This window comes from Zootoca vivipara, chromosome 8, assembly GCF_965207765.1.
Source record: "Zootoca vivipara chromosome 8, rZooViv2.hap1.1, whole genome shotgun sequence".
NCBI lineage: Eukaryota > Metazoa > Chordata > Lepidosauria > Squamata > Lacertidae > Zootoca > Zootoca vivipara.
The window spans coordinates 7,202,761-7,219,589 of NC_142591.1; the positions used below are offsets into that span (position 1 = coordinate 7,202,761).

At 47.9% G+C, this 16,829-nt stretch overlaps 1 protein-coding gene across 4 annotated transcripts in view; it reads right to left on the minus strand.

The window, feature by feature from the left end:
• The window catches only part of DGKH (diacylglycerol kinase eta), an 87,322-nt gene extending 79,858 nt beyond the window's left edge, over positions 1–7,464 (minus strand). For all 4 annotated transcript variants that reach the window (XM_060278069.2, XM_060278068.2, XM_060278067.2 and 1 more), the window contains exon 1: positions 7,161–7,464. In XM_060278069.2, coding sequence (XP_060134052.1) covers positions 7,161–7,319 — 159 coding nt within the window. In that variant the 5' untranslated portion in view covers positions 7,320–7,464. The remainder of the gene's footprint in view (positions 1–7,160) is intronic.
• Positions 7,465–16,829: the final 9,365 nt, after the last annotated feature.

The following is a 16,829-nucleotide window of genomic DNA, read 5'->3' on the forward strand; positions in this document are numbered from 1 at the left end:
TCTTTATGGTCCAGCTCTCACTTCCATACATCACTACTGGGAAAACCATAGCTTGAACTATACAGACCTTTGTCGGTAAGGTAAAGTCTCTGCTTTTTAAGATGCTGTCTAGGTTTGTCATTGCTTTTCTCCCAAGAAGCCCAAGTTACTCGTGCTTAATTTCAACAGGCAAGCAGATGCAATTGGTGTGGGCTCATGCCATTTATTCCCGAGACTAATAATTCTGAACCATATCTGGGGTACCATTGGCTTCACTGGCTGGAACTGATGGAATCTGGAGTCTGACAACATGTGGAGGGGCACAGGTTGGTCAGGCCCTGCTTGTGGGCATCTGGTTGGCCACTGGATGAGAGGGGCCTTTGGCCTGATTCAGGAGGCCTCTTCTGATGCCCCCCCACCCCTGCTGCTCTCCAACCTTTCCCTTTCTCAGCTTTCCTCTCATTGAGTGTTCTCCTCCCACATCCTCTTCCTGTTGGACCACCTTGGTCTGCCTCTCCCCCTGCCTTTGCCCACCCTGCTCTCCCCGTCTCTATTCCTCCCTAGCCACATTCTCTTGCTTCCCGGCCAGGGTTGAACTGTGACCAGCACAGAAGCCCTCTGGCAGGAGGCTGGCCACATCCAGGAGAAGGGCTGAAGCCCACTTGCGCCAGCAGTGCTTCAATGGGCAGAGACAAAGTGGGGTGGGGTGGGGTGGGGTGGGGAGAGACAAGGTGTCAGGCCTTGGGAAGTGTATGGAGGGGGCTTGGGAGGAAATATGGGTACTGTAGTTCATACTTGGGACATATTTATTTGGGGCCAAGCATTAAGGATCCAAGCAAAATAACAGTCAAGCTGTTGAATATGTGGAATGTGCCAGAGAAACATTTCATGTACAGAGGCAGAGCTGGATATCATCAGTGTACAGGTGGAAAACTAGGTAAAGGTAAAGGGACCCCTGACCATTAGGTCCAGTCGTGACCGACTCTGGGGTTGCGCACTCATCTCGCATTATTGGCCGAGGGAGCCGGCATATAGCTTCCAGGTCATGTGACCAGCATGACGAAGCCGCTTCTGGCAAACCAGAGCAGCACATGGAAACGCCGTTTACCTTCCCGCTGTAGTGGTTCCTATTTATTTACTTGCATTTTGACGTGCTTTCAAACTGCTAGGTTGGCAGGAGCTGGGACCAAGCAACAGGAGCTCACCCCGTCACAGGGATTCAAACCGCCGACCTTCTGATCAGCAAGCCCTAGGCTCAGTGGTTTAACCACAGTATTTACCAGTAGTTCAGAAGACTGAGAACAGCTTAGGTTTTAGTATGCCATGAAGGGAGCCAAGCATGCTAGTATGATCATGTGAATCAAAGGCAGCAGAGAGGTCAAGGAGGGTGAGGTCCACATGGTCCCTTTTGGATTTTACTTTCATGTCACATATTTTTGCTCCTTGCTCCTTTTGCAACAAAAGCAGGCTCCAATTCAATGAGTTTGAAGGACACTCTTGGATTTAACCATTAAAAAGAAAATACAAGCGGAGACTTTAATGCATATGCTTGTATTGCACAGAGATATTTTAAACCAGGTTATTTCTACAAAGCTCTTAGTAGAACATGAATGTTAAAAATAGAATTAAAAATCCTGTTTAAATCAAGTACATTGATAGGAGCATTTTCATATGGATATAATTTATTTAAAAATCCAATTATTTTACTTTTAATAGAACACTGATTCCTTTGCACCTTGCTTCTACTGCTAATTTGAAATTGCAAGGTGCAGGATCTGTAAAGATGAATTCAGCATGTGGACAGAAGTAGGTGTGTCACAAAGCCATTCATGTCACAAAGCCATTCATGTCAAAAGAAATACAGTGGCACTGTTTCTACCAAGGTACAGTGGTGCCTCGCTAGATGAATTTAATTCGTTCCACGGGTCTTTTCTTATAACGAAAAATTCGTCTGGTGAATCCCATAGGAATGCATTGAATTTTTTTTAAAAAAATTTTGCCCATAGGAACGCATTAATTGAATTTCAATGCATTCCTATGGGAAACCATGATTCGCTAGATGAATTTTTCGTAAACGAAATTGTCTAGCGAGGCAACCTCCACTAGAAAAAACCTTTCGTTAAGCGGAAATTTCGTTAAGCAGGGCATTCGTTAAGCGAGGCACCACTGTATCCCTGTTGCCATATGTCAACAAACATCAGAAATCTCTCTTCTGTATCACTATAGAAAGGACAGATTATCAGAAAATGAATTTCGCAATCCAGCTGATATTGGTCACAAGCACAGAATCTGCCTTCATGAGTTGTAACTCCCTTCTGGAACCTACCCAGAAAAGTCAATCCCACAATTGTCGCCTCTTGCCCATGCCCAATGCGACATTCAGCTCTGGAAAATAATAATTTTCTAAAATATCCTGAAGAGCTGTTTCCCAAAACTGATTCTTAACCAATTCCCATATAGCACATTGCAGGAAAATGGTCAGTTGATAAAATGGTCAGTTGCAATTCGTTAGATGTACCGGTACCTTAACTGTGCACATTCTACTGCTGTCTTAATTGATAGCTACATAGATGCTCCAATGAAAGAGACTAACCTTTTTTGGGGGAAAGGTGTTCTGCATAGTTTGGAAAACTTCAATGCAACAGAAGTCAGGTTCCCAAATTTCAACACCACGGAGCATTTCAGGGATCACTTTGCTACTGAAAATCTTTCGGACAGGTTCAATCAACTGTCCTTCCTTATTATAAGAAAACTTTGTCAATGGCCCTACAGCAATGTCTTTACGATCTGAAAATAGAGATGCATGTGCTTTTGTAACCCCAGAAAATCTTTAACAACAATACTGTAACCATTTTTTAATAGCCATGTTAGAAACTCATACTGTATATGTAATCTAATCACCAAATGACACCTTAAACCTAGGGGACAGTTGCCACAGGGGACAGGAGCACCATTTCTGTGGGACCGAGCGCCCCCCCCCCAAAATTTTCAGCGAGGGGGCCAGCCCCCATCAATATTCCACAGCCCACATGGCGGGAGGATGCCGGACCTGGGGCCTGTCGCGACTGCAACGGGCTGCATCGGGCTTTGTCAGACAGCAGTGGGAGGACACGATGGAGCCCGTTGCTGCAGCAAGAGCCAATCACAGCCTCGGCAGGCCTCCTCCCACCTTGTGACATCACACAAGGTTCTGGGCACCCACAATGCTGGGTGTGACCTAAAATGCCTGACAGTGGAATGTCTAGGCACCATTTCCCCCCGATAGTGTTTATCATCATCATCATCATCACTATAGCACTTTATATTTTAAAGAACAAATCTCAAAACAGTTCACAACACATTAAAATATCAAATAAAACCATCCGGAATAAAACAAATTCAGGCTTCAATAAAATATTCTCTAAGTGACATTTTGCTTAATAATAATAATAATGATAAATATAATAATAATGTTGTTGTTGTTGTTTCCCCAGTTGCCAACCTAGCATCCAGCGATCTCAACATGGTCACAATTGGACCTGTGCCAGTTGCAAAACACTCCTGGCCCCTGGCTAATTTCTAACACTGCCATAGGTTTCCATGCTTTCGATTTCACAGCTACACTAAACCATTTTCATGAAAGGGATTCACTGAAAAGAACACCCAAATATCTAAATGATATATAACTTGCTGATCTAAACTCCATTTATACTCAAGAAAGAGAGCACAGCCCTGAATCTGGTCCACCTCCTCATCTGGTACTTCTGCAGAGCAGACGTCAACTCATTGCTGGACTCAGGGGTCATGACATAGATAGAAGAAGCAGAAAAGATGGGGGAAAACAGGTTATACAAATATTTTGTTCTGACATTCAAAACATGCTGGAAACGAGCGTAGAAGTTGTCCATCTATAAAGGTTTGCATTGTGGAGGTGCAACAAGATTCCTGATAACAGTGGCTCTGTGTGAAGTCCATATTACATCCCTTACCTGATGAGGATGAAACCAGAATAGTAGCACTAACACTTCGTTTCAATCCCCCCTCCCCAACACATTCTAAAAGAGCATTGGATTGGATGTGAATTGGATTTAGAGCATTGGATTCACATCCATAGCTGCCAAGTTTTCCCTTTTCTTGCGAGGAAGCCTATTCAGCATAAGGGAATTTCCCTTAAAAAAGGGGAGAACTTGGCAGCTATGCTTCTCACCATGGGCGACCAAAACAAAAAGTATGGCGATACATTGCAGGCTAACATGATGTCCACATAAACTTCTGTGGACTACAGTCTACTTCATCAGATGCACAAAGTGTAATATTCAGTTGCATCTATGCACAGGGTTGGGGTTGGGGGTGCAACTGTAAAAAGTGAGGTAAGAATGAAATTAAATGCAGAAAAGTAGAAATGGTGAAAATTACCGGTATGTTACTAACAATGGCCATTCACAGGACAACAAATCACAGCTGCTTTTTTATCACATAGACATCCTAGCCTTGGTGAGCCACTTAACAGATGCACTGTGATATTTGTCTCTATTAAGCTTAGAAGTGATAGATGAGAGTTCAGCAGTTCTCCCCTTAAAGTTCCTCTGTTCTAGTAAGGTCAGCCACAGAATGTCCTGGAAGGTTGAAATGCTTGTCCACTGGTTTTGAAACGGTCATATCTGGTGCCAGATTTATGTCCATTGATACATTTACATACAGACCGGTCTATCTGTACAATTATTATTATTATTATTATTATTATTATTATTATTATTATTATTAATTTATATACTGCCCTATACCCAGAGGTGTCGGGGCAGTTCAGTGTAAAAACGCAATGTAAAACACAAAACGACATTGCTAGCTAATGTTATGGCCAAGCACTTGTGATGCACAAAAAGGTTTCTGAATTTGCCACACCTATCAAATTAAATGTAACGCTATCACACACAATGCTGGTTCTCCGTATTGCAACAGCCTTCATAGATGATTACAGCTAAGCATAGGCAGCAGGTCCCAGAGGCCCTGGGTGCCGTGGCCCCCCAACATTTTGAATAAGGGGAGCACGGCACCCACAAAGTGCGTCACTGCATCATCACACACACACCGGCCCAGCGTGCGTCTGCTACGTCACCATGCCATACGTCGGCACACTGGGGGGCACGATAACATAGTGTGTGCACATACGTGTGTGTGTGTGTGATTGCTTGTCCCAACCAGCCTTCGGTAATAATAATAATAATAATTTATTATTTATACCCCGCCCATCTGGCTGGGTTTCCACAGCCACTCTGGGCAGCTTCCAACAGAAAAGTGAAATAAAATAATCTATTAAACATTAAAAGTCTCCCTAAACAGGGCTGCCTTGAGACGTCTTCTAAAAATCTGGTAGCTGTTTTCCTCTTTGACATCTGGTGGGAGGGCGTTCCACAGGGCGGGCACCACTACCGAGAAGGCCCTCTGCCTGGTTCCCTGCAACTTGGCTTCTCGCAACGAGGGAACCGCCAGAAGGCCCTCAGTACCGGACCTCAGTGTCTGGACAGAACAATGGGGGTGGAGATGCTCCTTCAGGTACAGTATACTGGACCAAGGCCATTTAGGACTTTAAAGGTCGGCACCAACACTTCGAACTGTGCTCGGAAACGTACTCGGAGCCAATGTAGATCTTTCAAGACCGGTGTTACGTGGTCTCGGCAACCGCTCCCAGTCCCCAGTCTAGCTGCCGCATTCTGGATTAGTTGTAGTTTACGGGTCACCTTCAAAGGTAGCCCCACATAGAGCGCATTGCAGTAGTCCAAGCGGGAGATAACTAGAGCATGCACCACTCTGGCGACACAGTCCGCGGGCAGGTAGGGTCTCAGCCTGCGTAAACTGATGAATACAGTGCACTGCCCAAACACCTCATAATGATGTGCAGTCTGCATATCGAGGGAATAACTGGGACCCCTGGCAACTTTCTTCGGGGGGCGGGGGGGTAATTCATCTCTGTGTGCATTAATATTCCACACTCACTGGACTCCCCATCAGTGAACAATGTCACTGTGAACGTTGCTCAGTGTCAAGGACTAGGTTGCAGAGGGCAGGACGTCACACGGGACGGGGAAGCAACAACAAGCGATGACTTGTCTCCCCGAGAAAGTTGAGCGAGGTCTTAAGAGCTAAGACCTAAGGCACTGGGCAACGTCTTAGACCACCATGTGGCAATTTGACCTGCTACTAGAAGCACAGCCCCTTAAAGTCGAATTCGCACTCTACAAGTCCTGCACTAGCCTTAAAGGAGCCACACACACCCCCATGTCTGGCCACTTGCAAAGGAACATTTGTGTCCCCCGCCCCCCCCCATTATATCAAGCTACTTCATTTTCCAGAGTTTTAATGTGCTTTAAGAGATGCTTTGACCTGGGGAGAAAGCAAACTAGGCAAAGGAAGTGTGAGAGGCAAGGAGCACTCCTATCCCTGAACTTCGAAGGCTGATTCTTTCTTTTTGGGGGGAGGGGGGCACACAACACAAGATAGGTGCTAAGTGTTCCTGGAGGGATTTGTGTTTTTTTAAATCTGAATTATCTTATTCCTGTAGTGCAAACACATCCAGGCGTCTACGAGAAGCGGGCTGGGGGCGCAGGGTAACAGGGGCGACTCTTGCGAGGCTCTCCGCTCTTTTCCGGCTCCGCAGGGGAGAGGAGGCGGCGGGCGGGGATGGCGGAGGCTCCGGCCGAGCGCAGGGCTCCTCCGAGCCGCGCCACGCGAGTGGGGAGACCGTTTCTGGGCAGCTCGCCCTGTCCAGGGCCGGCGGGAAAGTGGTGGCAGCGCAACCAGGAAACCGAAGCCGGGAGCGGCTCCCTGCGCTCGGCGATGCCGCTCCTCCTCCCGAGCAGCAGCAGCAACAACGGCCAAGATCGTCGCTCCGCCACGGCGGGGGGGGGGAGACAGATGTGGCCGCAGCTGGAAGGAGGGGGAGGGGATGCGATGGTCCAAGCCCCACCCCCACCCCGGCCAGGAAGGAAGGCAGGCAGGCGCGGGTGGGGGGGAGAGAAGGGCTGATCTGAATGGAGACGGCGAAGGGGGACCCCCGATGGCAGCAACAGCAGCTCTTCCTTTCCCGGCCGTTTTGTCGGCGCGAGGTGGCGGCAGCGCCTCGTCCAGGCTCCGGACCCCCGGGCGGGGCTGGCCCCCAACGCCCACCCCACTTTCCCTCCCCCCCCCGCGTGCGGCTAGCCCACCTTGCTCCGGATCTGGCCCGACGTGGAGACCTTGCGGATGAGCTTCTGGGGCGCCTCGTGCTCGCCTTCGCTGTCCGACGACTCGTCCGCTGGCCCCGACGCCGCCTCCGCCTCGCCTCCTCCGGGATCCCCCGGCGGCGGCGCCTCCACCCCGGCCATGTTCCCCGGGCGAGCGAGCGAGCAGCGAGCGAGGAGCCCACGGAAGGCAGGCAGGCAAGGCAGGCGCGCGAGCCCGGCTCAGCCCCGGAGAGGAGCCGCCGCCTCCGCCTCCTCCTTCTTCTCCTCCTCCCCCCGCCCGCCGCTCGCTCTTCCCGGGGCGGAGATAGGGGAGGTGGCGGCGATCAAAGCCAGCAGGCTCCGCCGCCGCCCCAGTCCCGCCCCGCCCGCCGCCATCTTCCGAGGCCGCCGCGCACGCTCCGCGGCTCCCACCGCCCGGCTCCTCGGAGGGGCGGACGCGCCGTGCCGGAGCCCACGAATCTGGGATTGGGGGGTGGGCGCAGCCTGAGGCTGCTCTCTCCGCCTCGACGGGGCGGGGAGCGCGCGGGGGGGGGGAGGCTCTGAGTGGGGAAAGAGCCGAGTCCCCTCGGAAAGGCCAGTGCGCTGCTCGTGCGCCCCGGGTTCTCAGGGGAGGCGGAAGTTGCCGGGAAGAGGGAATCCCGGGGGAATCCCGCTCCGAGCGCGCGGGGCTGAAGTCGTCTCAGGTCCGCGGGGGGGGGGGGCACATTGACAACTGGGCTCCCTTTGGCCCTTCGACGAGCACCGGCGGGCGGGGTGGGCTGCCTCGGGACGCCCCACGTGCCGGGCGTCCGGGTTGGCAGACAGCGCGGGGCAGTCGGCGGCTGGTGGCCCTGGAGAGGCTCGGCCCTTTTGCGACGGCCCTCGTGGGAAGAAGCTCCCACGCTTGGAGCCACGTTCTTAGGGGGGAAGAAGCCCCAACGGGCTCCATTCCGATGTGCTGGGTGACACCCCCCCCCCGCCTCGCCGTCCCAGAGGCCGGTATTCACGAGGGACGGAGCGAGGACGGCGTTCTCACGTTACGCGCGTCTCAAGAGCGGAGCCTCGTTGCTCCTCTGACCCGAAGCGCAGCTCGCTGTCGCGCGGTCCGCGAATCCTGAGCTCCGCGTTGCCTCTCTCGGAAGGCAAAAAAAAGAGGAGCTGCAACTTCGGGGCACTTTAGATGGGATGGGAATTCGGTCGCTAATGGCTTTAACATCTTAATTAGATTTTGTATTATAATTACTTTCTCAGTGATCTGAAATCTGATGAAATTTAAAATTGCTGAAGGAGGTAGCATAAGTGCTTCAATTTTCACAATCATTATTACCATTTATAATATATAATGGACTATGATCTATCAGGAGTACTTTTGAAGAAACCGCTATGGCGCCTGTGCTACACAGCTAGCTTTTAGCAGAACTTCCAACAATTTCGTGGTTGTGCCACATTTGAACAGGAGCAATCCATGCAACATCTGTGCTGGTTATTCAAGGGGACATGCCTTTGCAGCTTTAGTATTAGCAACAATTTGAAGAGGTGTTCGAAGCACAGTTTTTCTTGCTGGGCAGACAAGAGGACCCGTGACCCTCTGTTGATAGACATCATTTCCCACCACCCCAGATCATAGATGATGGGAATGGGAGTTTAACAACCCAAAAAGTACTCATTAATGCTTCCTCGTCATCCTGCAGAAAAGTGACAATTGGGGTGCGGCAGGGTTCTGTCCTGGGCCTGTTCTTCAGCGTCTTTATAAATGATTTGGGTGAAGGAATTGAGGGGATGCTCATCCAATTTGCAGATGACACCAAACTGGGAGGAGAAGCTCATGCCGCTGAAGGCAGATTCAGGATTCAGACCTTAACAGTTTGGAGAACTGGGCGCAAGCTGACAAAATGAATTTCAATAGGGGCAAATGTAAGGTTCTGCACTCAGGCAGGAAGAACCAGGTGCACAAATATAGGATGGGGGACACCTGGCTTACTAGAAGTACACGTGAAAAGGATCTTGGGGTCAGCTTAAAATGGGCCAACAGTGTGATGCGGCAACAAACAAATAAAGATAATGTTGTTCTAGGCTGCATCAACAGAAGTATACAAGTCAAATGAAGTAATAGCCCCACTTTATTTTGCCTTGATCAAACCCCACCTGGAGTCCTGTGTCCAGTTCTGGGCACCACAATTTAAGAAGAATGTTGACCAGAAGCAAAATAAAATTCCTTCAGTAGCACCTTAAAGACCAACTAAGTTTTTATTTTGGTATGAGCTTTCGTGTGCATGCACACTTCATCAGATACACTGAAACAGAAGTAACCAGACCCTTATGTATATTCAGAGGGTGGGGGGGTGGGGGTCATGGGAATGGGTGATGGGCTGATAGGAGTGGTAAACCTGTTAACGACTGTTAATGACTGCAATTGGTCTTGCGGGGGGGGGAGCAAGGGCTGAGGTGCTAAGGAAAGCTTGATCATGTATAATGAGATAAGAATCCTATGTCTCTGTTCATTCCAGGTGGCTCCATGGTTTTAAGCTTGCTAATGAGTTGCAATTCAGCAACTTCTCTTTCCAGTCTGTTTCTAAAAAAATTCTGTAATAAAACAGCTGCTTTGAGATATTGTATAGAATGTCCTGGGAGAAGGAAAGTGTGCAGAGGAGGACAGCTAAGGTGATCATGGGTCTAGAAGCCAATCATTATGAGGAACAGCTGAAGAAGCTGGGTATGTTTACCCAGGAAAAGAGGAGAGTGAGATATGATAGCCATCTTCAAATATCTCAAAGGCTGTCACATGGAAGAGGGAACAAGCTTGTTTTCACCTGCTCCCGAGGGTAGGACTCAAACCAATGGATTCAAGTTACAAGAAAGGAGATTCAAACTACTGGTAAATATCAGGAAGAGCTTTCTGATAGCAAAAGCTGTTCAACAGTGGAACGCTCTCCCTCGGAAGGTTGTGGACTCTCCTTCCTTGGAGGTTTTTAAGCAGAGGTTGGATGGCCATCTGTCAGGGATGTTTTAGCCGAGATTCCTGCATTGCAGGGGGTAGGACCTTTTTGTATCATCAGATTTTTGTATCAGATGATACAAATGATCTATATGGATGCAGTACATGTTGCTGCTAACAACACAGGGAGATGTGGCCAAGAAGTCTAAGATGCTCTTCAACTCCTGCCATTTCAGACCATTGGCTAAGCTGGCCGGGGATAATGCGGGTTGTAGTCCAACAATATCTGGGGACCCAATACAGACGAAAACTGATCTGAAGCCAATGGAAGGTGGGGGTGGGTTGTAATACCATGCCTGAAGAATCTATCCATTTTATTAGCCCTTCCATCGAGCTAGAGTTCCCATGTATGTGTGAGTGTGTTCCTGTTAGTACTCCAATGTCCCAGAAAGCTGTCTGTGGACAAACGCTGGCCTGAAAAGCAGGGTGAGCGCCACACCCCATAGTTGCCTTTGACTGGGGTCCTTTACCTTTTACTTTTCTGCTCCAATGTCACATTTACAGTAGGGAAATGTCCATTGTGAAAGGAAGTATGGTCTGATAAAGGAGAAACCCACAGCAGCGCCACACCCTGGGTTGTGCATGCATGCATGCATTGCACAAGTGCTGGTAGCAAATTAACAATGCCTTTCCATGTTATGTCTGAAACAGGCATCACATGTTAGGCAGAAGTTTGGCTACCATTAGAGTTGCATGGTTCAAAGTGCAGCCTTGAAGACACAAGAGGCTACCCACTTTCAGGACAGGTCTAGTCAGTGCCTGGATGGATGAGAATCCACTCCGAAGCCCCATGCCTGTGTCCCTGAGCTCCCTGGAGGAAAAGATGGGCTGTAAGTAAACAGTTACCTGAAATGTGAACATATAGTGGCATTACAGGCGCTGGGAATCTGCTGTAACAAAATATATTTCTGCTCTAATTTAACATAGCATTAAAAGGCATTGGGTGTCTGTTTTTTGCTGCTAACTGCTTGAGGAGCATCACACAACTATTTTCTTTGGTCAGTCGGGGATTTTTGGAAACTACCACAACTTCTGATTACCACATGGAGCCCCCAGGGAATCCTAGCACAGCCCTACTGTTCACAAGATTGGCTCATAGATCGCATCTTTCACAGCTCCTCTGTAGCATCTTTCACTTGCAGTTTAGATTTAGATTTAAATTGAGAGTAAATCCAACCACCTTCAAATCAACTGGGTGGGGTAGGGAAAGAACCGCAAAGCATCAATAATGAGTGTTACTGAACAAATATTATTGCTTTTGCAAAATGTAGGAAGACTGAAATCAGGAATTTATGATAAACTTCGGGTGGAACTCTAGTGCTAATCTTCCCTTATTAACTCTCCACGTTCAGGACCAACGCTCAGTGGACATCCCTATTCACAGCCTAGGCTTACATCATGAAACTGAGAGCTGGAAAGCAGCAGATGGAAGGAAGGGCAGTTCCCCTCCACTCTTCCTGTTCCTGCCCAGCTCCAGCAGCAAGTCCTACAGACAAGGGAGCTCGCCACATAGTTGCATCACTGCAGCATGAGAGACGCCAGCTGTGGGTCTCTTCTTGGAGTCTTGCCCTCTCCTTGTGTCTTCACTAACTTTTGCAAATGCCCACACAGCTCTCTTCCCCAGCCATCCTCCTGGGAACCAAATCTGCAAACCTCCCACGGGCAACCTCTCCCAGCTCCCTAAGCCCTGTTACCTCTTCAGCTTCCAACACCTCCTCCTCCTCCCAGTCTTCTCCCTCTGTCCACTCATCCTTGTCCCACCACCACTCCCTGGGGCTCTGAGCCTTCTTACCTTGCTGGTTCCCACAACAAAGCAAATGTCATGGATTGATTAAGATGCAGAGGAATGGTAACTAACCGAAATTATTCTGCGTGGCTCTGCTTGTGGCTGAAATGCTTGTTGTTCGTCTTGTTATTTATTAAATTTCTATATCACCCCTCATCCAAGGATCACAGGGCAGTTTACAATATGAAAACACACACACAAAAATACATAACATGGTAACAACAACAAAAGCAATATCCCCCCAGTTTAAAAGGCCACCGATTGTTTAATTACCTAAAGTTTAAGGGAAATAGTTAAAATTCTTGTATGCCGTGACAGCTGCAAGAACTCTGATTGCATCCTATTGGAAGAAGAAAGAAATACTGTTCCCAATATCCTGGAATGGCAGGAGAAGCTATTTCGCTATTTAGAGCTGGATAGCCTGACCAATTCAATTAGAGGGTATACTAAGAAGAATTTCCATCAGAATTGGGGAAAATTTGGAGAGAACATGAAGGGACAGTGCCCCATGGTAAAATCTTGGGTTTATTTCTAATACCTCGTATTGAGTTGATTTAATTTAAGTCGATAAAGCTGAATGATGGTGATTTTTTTTCTCTTTTTTTGAGTTTAGATATTATTTGAGAATTATAGGATATATTTACATAGGATTGAGGGGAAGCAGTACCAGAGTATAGTAACTGAAGAACCTGAGAGGGAGATAAGTGGAAGTCTAATACGGGAGGAGGAGATAAAGGGGAATAAATAAAGGTGTGTGGTAAAAAGAAAATTAGGAATATAGCTGAAATGTATTTTGATTATTACAGCTGTCAGCACCTCTCAGCTGATCTTCCTTTGCCTTCTTCCCTAGCTGCAGCTGGTTCCCCTTTGTGTTCCGCTGGTCTCTGCCGGTTGCCGTGAGCAGTGAGGGGCAACCGGCAGAGACCAGCGGAACATTAGCGCGGGAAGAAGGCAAAGGTCTTCCCACACCGCCTGGATGCCTGTCCGATCCAGGTGGGAGGCGGCAGCGAGGAGAAGAGCTTCCCCCGCCGCCGCCTCTCACCGCACACGGCCGGCATGGGGAAGGCAGGCAAGGCGGCGGCCGGGAGAAGAGAGCTTCTCCCCACTGGCGCCTTGCACACAGCCGGCATTGGACGGGGCTTCGGAGACCTTCTCCGAAGCCCCGTCGCATGCCATCGCCAGTCGCCCATAGGAACGCATTGATTAAGTTTCAATGCATTCCTATGGGAAACTGGGACTCGCTAGACGGAAAATTCGTTACACGAATTGACCCGTGGAACGAATTAATTTCGTCTAGCGAGGCACCACTGTACTTGCTGTGTGGAGGCACAGCTGAGGAGTGGAGATAGTTGGGATGGGGAGGGAACAGGAAAGCGAGAAAGAAAGAGAAATGCAATGGGTGGGTGGATGGTGTGTGTGTGTGTGTGTGTGTGTGTGTGTGTGTGTGTACCTGCATGCATGCATGAGAAGAAAGGGTGGGGTGATTCTGGCTCTGCCCTCATCCATTGCTAGCATGCAGTCCTGGAAGGTTCCTCATGGAAGAATGTGGCCCTGGGACTGCAAGAAGGTTCTCCACCCCAACATGAAGTCACCACCAATAATATTTTCTCACCTGTGCAGCGATGATCGAAGATCCATGTGCATGTTTGCCCTGATGAAATCTATGTAGGAAAACCGTAGCATGTGAGGGGGAAAGACCTGCATGAAGCCAAGATTTCACCCTGTGGATTAGTCTGTGTTAATAGTTCTCAAAGCACTACACTGTTTAAAAAGTTTTATTTTTAATTATTTGTTCTTTTTTGAATGTGTGCTGTTTGATGAAATACGTTAAATTGATTGGTATCTCCACTTGCATTTTGTAGTTCTCTACGCATTGAATTTTGGGTCCCCATTACACCGATATTTGATTCACATTTGCAACACTTCTTTTTATATGAAAATCTGTGATGTAAAAAATCCATGTGAAAGCACAAAGCTTTCCTACGCGTGCTGTCAAAACAAAACACATTCATCTGTTTGAAATCTGAAGCAGCAAATGTTGTTGGTGGATAAATGTCTACTGCACTGCTGCACCATTAAGCAAAAATTAGATCATTAGAAGGTAATTGTTTTGCACAGCAGCAAGAGCAACCCTAGTTGAGAAAGGAATTGATGGGCAAATAGCTTATATGGCACTCTGCCTCCGAATGAACTATGCGGCAACAGACTTTATCACATTAGGGATCGGGTCTACAACTTCAGAATTTCTGTAATATTGTTATGACCATTATTTCCTGGCATGCAAAGTAGATAAATTGTCTCGTCTTCTGGGCATCTTGAAACTTATTTTCTGCAGACAATCAAAGCTGATTAATGGGAAATGAGATGTGGCAGGAAGGGCTTAAAAAGCCCTTAGTCCCAAGCCAGCTGCAATTTAGGTAGCATGTACCAACACATAAAATAACAGATGAAAACATCTCTTTGGAATACTTATTAGGGAAAGGCTTGAGGTTGTGAGGGCCTGGCATGATAAATAACTTAGAGCACAATTCTATGTATGCCTACTCAGGACAAGAGGCTTCTTCCAGTTCGGTTCTCGGGCGTAGTTCAATCACATACCAGCAAATTCAGCTTGTGCTGTTCTATTTTGAGGTCTTTTGCAACAAACAAGTGTCCCCTAATGTCTGGACTTTTTGCAATAAGGGAAATGATGGGGAAATCCGCTGGAAAGTATGGGATAACACAGTGTGTGCACAGCCTACAGATGTCCGCAGCAGGACCATTTAACCAACCCCCATGTACTTACCTGGTATAGCCTGTGGACCCTATGTTGGCACCACCACCTCCCAGCACCTCCCAAATGTTAACAGCTGGAATGCACTCGTTACTCTTGTCACCTTGCCCTGGCAACCAACTTCCCCCCTTAGCCAGGAGTTGCCAGCCTTTTTGGACCAGGAAGCACTATTTGAATTTTGAGGGAGTACTAGGGGACCAGGGACGCAGGTGGCGCTGTGGTCTAAACCACAGAGCCTAGGGCTTGCGGATCAGAAGGTTGGCGGTTCGAATCCCTGCGACGGGGTGAGCTCCCGTTGCTCGGTCCCTGCTCCCGTCCACCTAGGAGTTCAAAAGCACGTCCAAGAACGGTGGGAAGGTAAACGGCGTTTCCGTGCGCTGCTCTGGTTTGCCAGAAGAGGCTTAGTCATGTTGGCCACATGACCCGGAAGCTGCACGCCGGCTCCCTCGGCCAGTAAAGCGAGATGAGCGCCGCAACCCCAGAGTCGTCCGCGACTGGACCTAACAGTCAGGGGTCCTTTTACCTTTACCTTACTAGGGGCACCAGTCACAACACAGCTGCCAAGGGAGCACAGCATAGCACAAAATTAGAGACAGGACAATATTGGTGAAACTTTCCATATGAGAAAAGGCTTAACCTGCTGAATTTCCGCCTAGAAACTAGGACCAACGCTGGAGAAGTGCATTAAAGGGGAGGTTGAAATAGCAGTTCTTTAGAACCCCAAGGATTCTTATTGCCTGGTGTCCAAACAACTCTCTTATCCATTTCAGGCTCAAACTCCAATAGAAAGAAGGAGCCAGTCTGACTCATTTCACAGGAATCCATTAGAAAGCTACCTGCATGTTTTGTTTCATAGCTTTTGCTTCTTAGCAAGGAAAAGGGCTAGACTTATCATTTTCTCCCCATTTTAAGGAAAGCCCCTGCCCAACATGCGCCAGCGAAGAAGCCCTAGTGAAGCACCTGTGCAAATGCCACTGAGATGACGGCCCCTCCATACCTCTCCCCTTCATTACACGCTTAGGGGTAAAATCACTGCATGTGCGAATGGAGGGATGACCTGGAGGCAAATCAGCTTAGCATGCAATTAATCCCTGTACACACATAACATCGCGCTTTGTAAATCAGCGAATCTCATATGCTTATTTATGGGTGGGGCTTCGATCATTACCTAAAATGAGATTTTATCAAAATGAACAAATAAGTGACGTTAGAGATACCACTTGACCAGGGCCGGATTTAGGTTTGATGAGGCCCTAAGCTACTGAGGCCATTTATATGTCCAGCTGTCCTTTGTCAACAACAAATTGTCACTGTTTTTTGTGTTGAATATATGCTATATGGTAATTTATGGACCTAATAGGTATCTAAAGCCATTTGCACATGCAGAATGTAGGCACCCTATACATAGAAACGAGCAAACCAGTGATATTTTAGGGAGCAGGCTAGCAGGCTTACATCACAGGAGCCTACACAACACAAAACACTGTTGCTGTATGTAGGTTTTATTTTATTGGTTTTTTATCTTATATTTTGGAAATGTACATCCAGGTTTTTTTCCTTTAATTTTTTTGGGGAGCCCCAAGAGAGTGGGGCCCTAAGCTATAGCTTGCTTAGCTTATATGTAAATCCAGCACTGGAGACTCTCTTCTTATTTTTTAGTTTATTGTTTTTAATTGGAATATGTTAATTGGCTGTTTGTATTGGAAAACTAATAAAATGATTTTTAAAAATAAGACACCTTCCCTCCAAAGAACGGCATGAAACAAGGTTGTTCTCAACTCAACTCTCTGGCGTAGTCTTCAACCTGTTGTTCTCATATGCCTTCAGTTTGACTTTAGTATTAGTAAGGTGGCTATGGCAATGGCTTGCCTCTCCTAAAGGATATGGGAGAATGAGATGCTAACCAATGCCAAGATGAAGGTCTACCAGGCTTGTGTATTAACCAGTTCGCTAAGCTTTCTTTAGAGGAATATTTAGCAAAACCTCTCGGGATAAGGCATCTCCTCCAGCCCCATTACTTGCACATTTGCCATGTCTGCAGAGCTCCAGGATAAGCAGCCTTACTCATCACAACCTTCACCCCCAAATCAGTATCAAAAAGGCAAACATGGGTGTCTG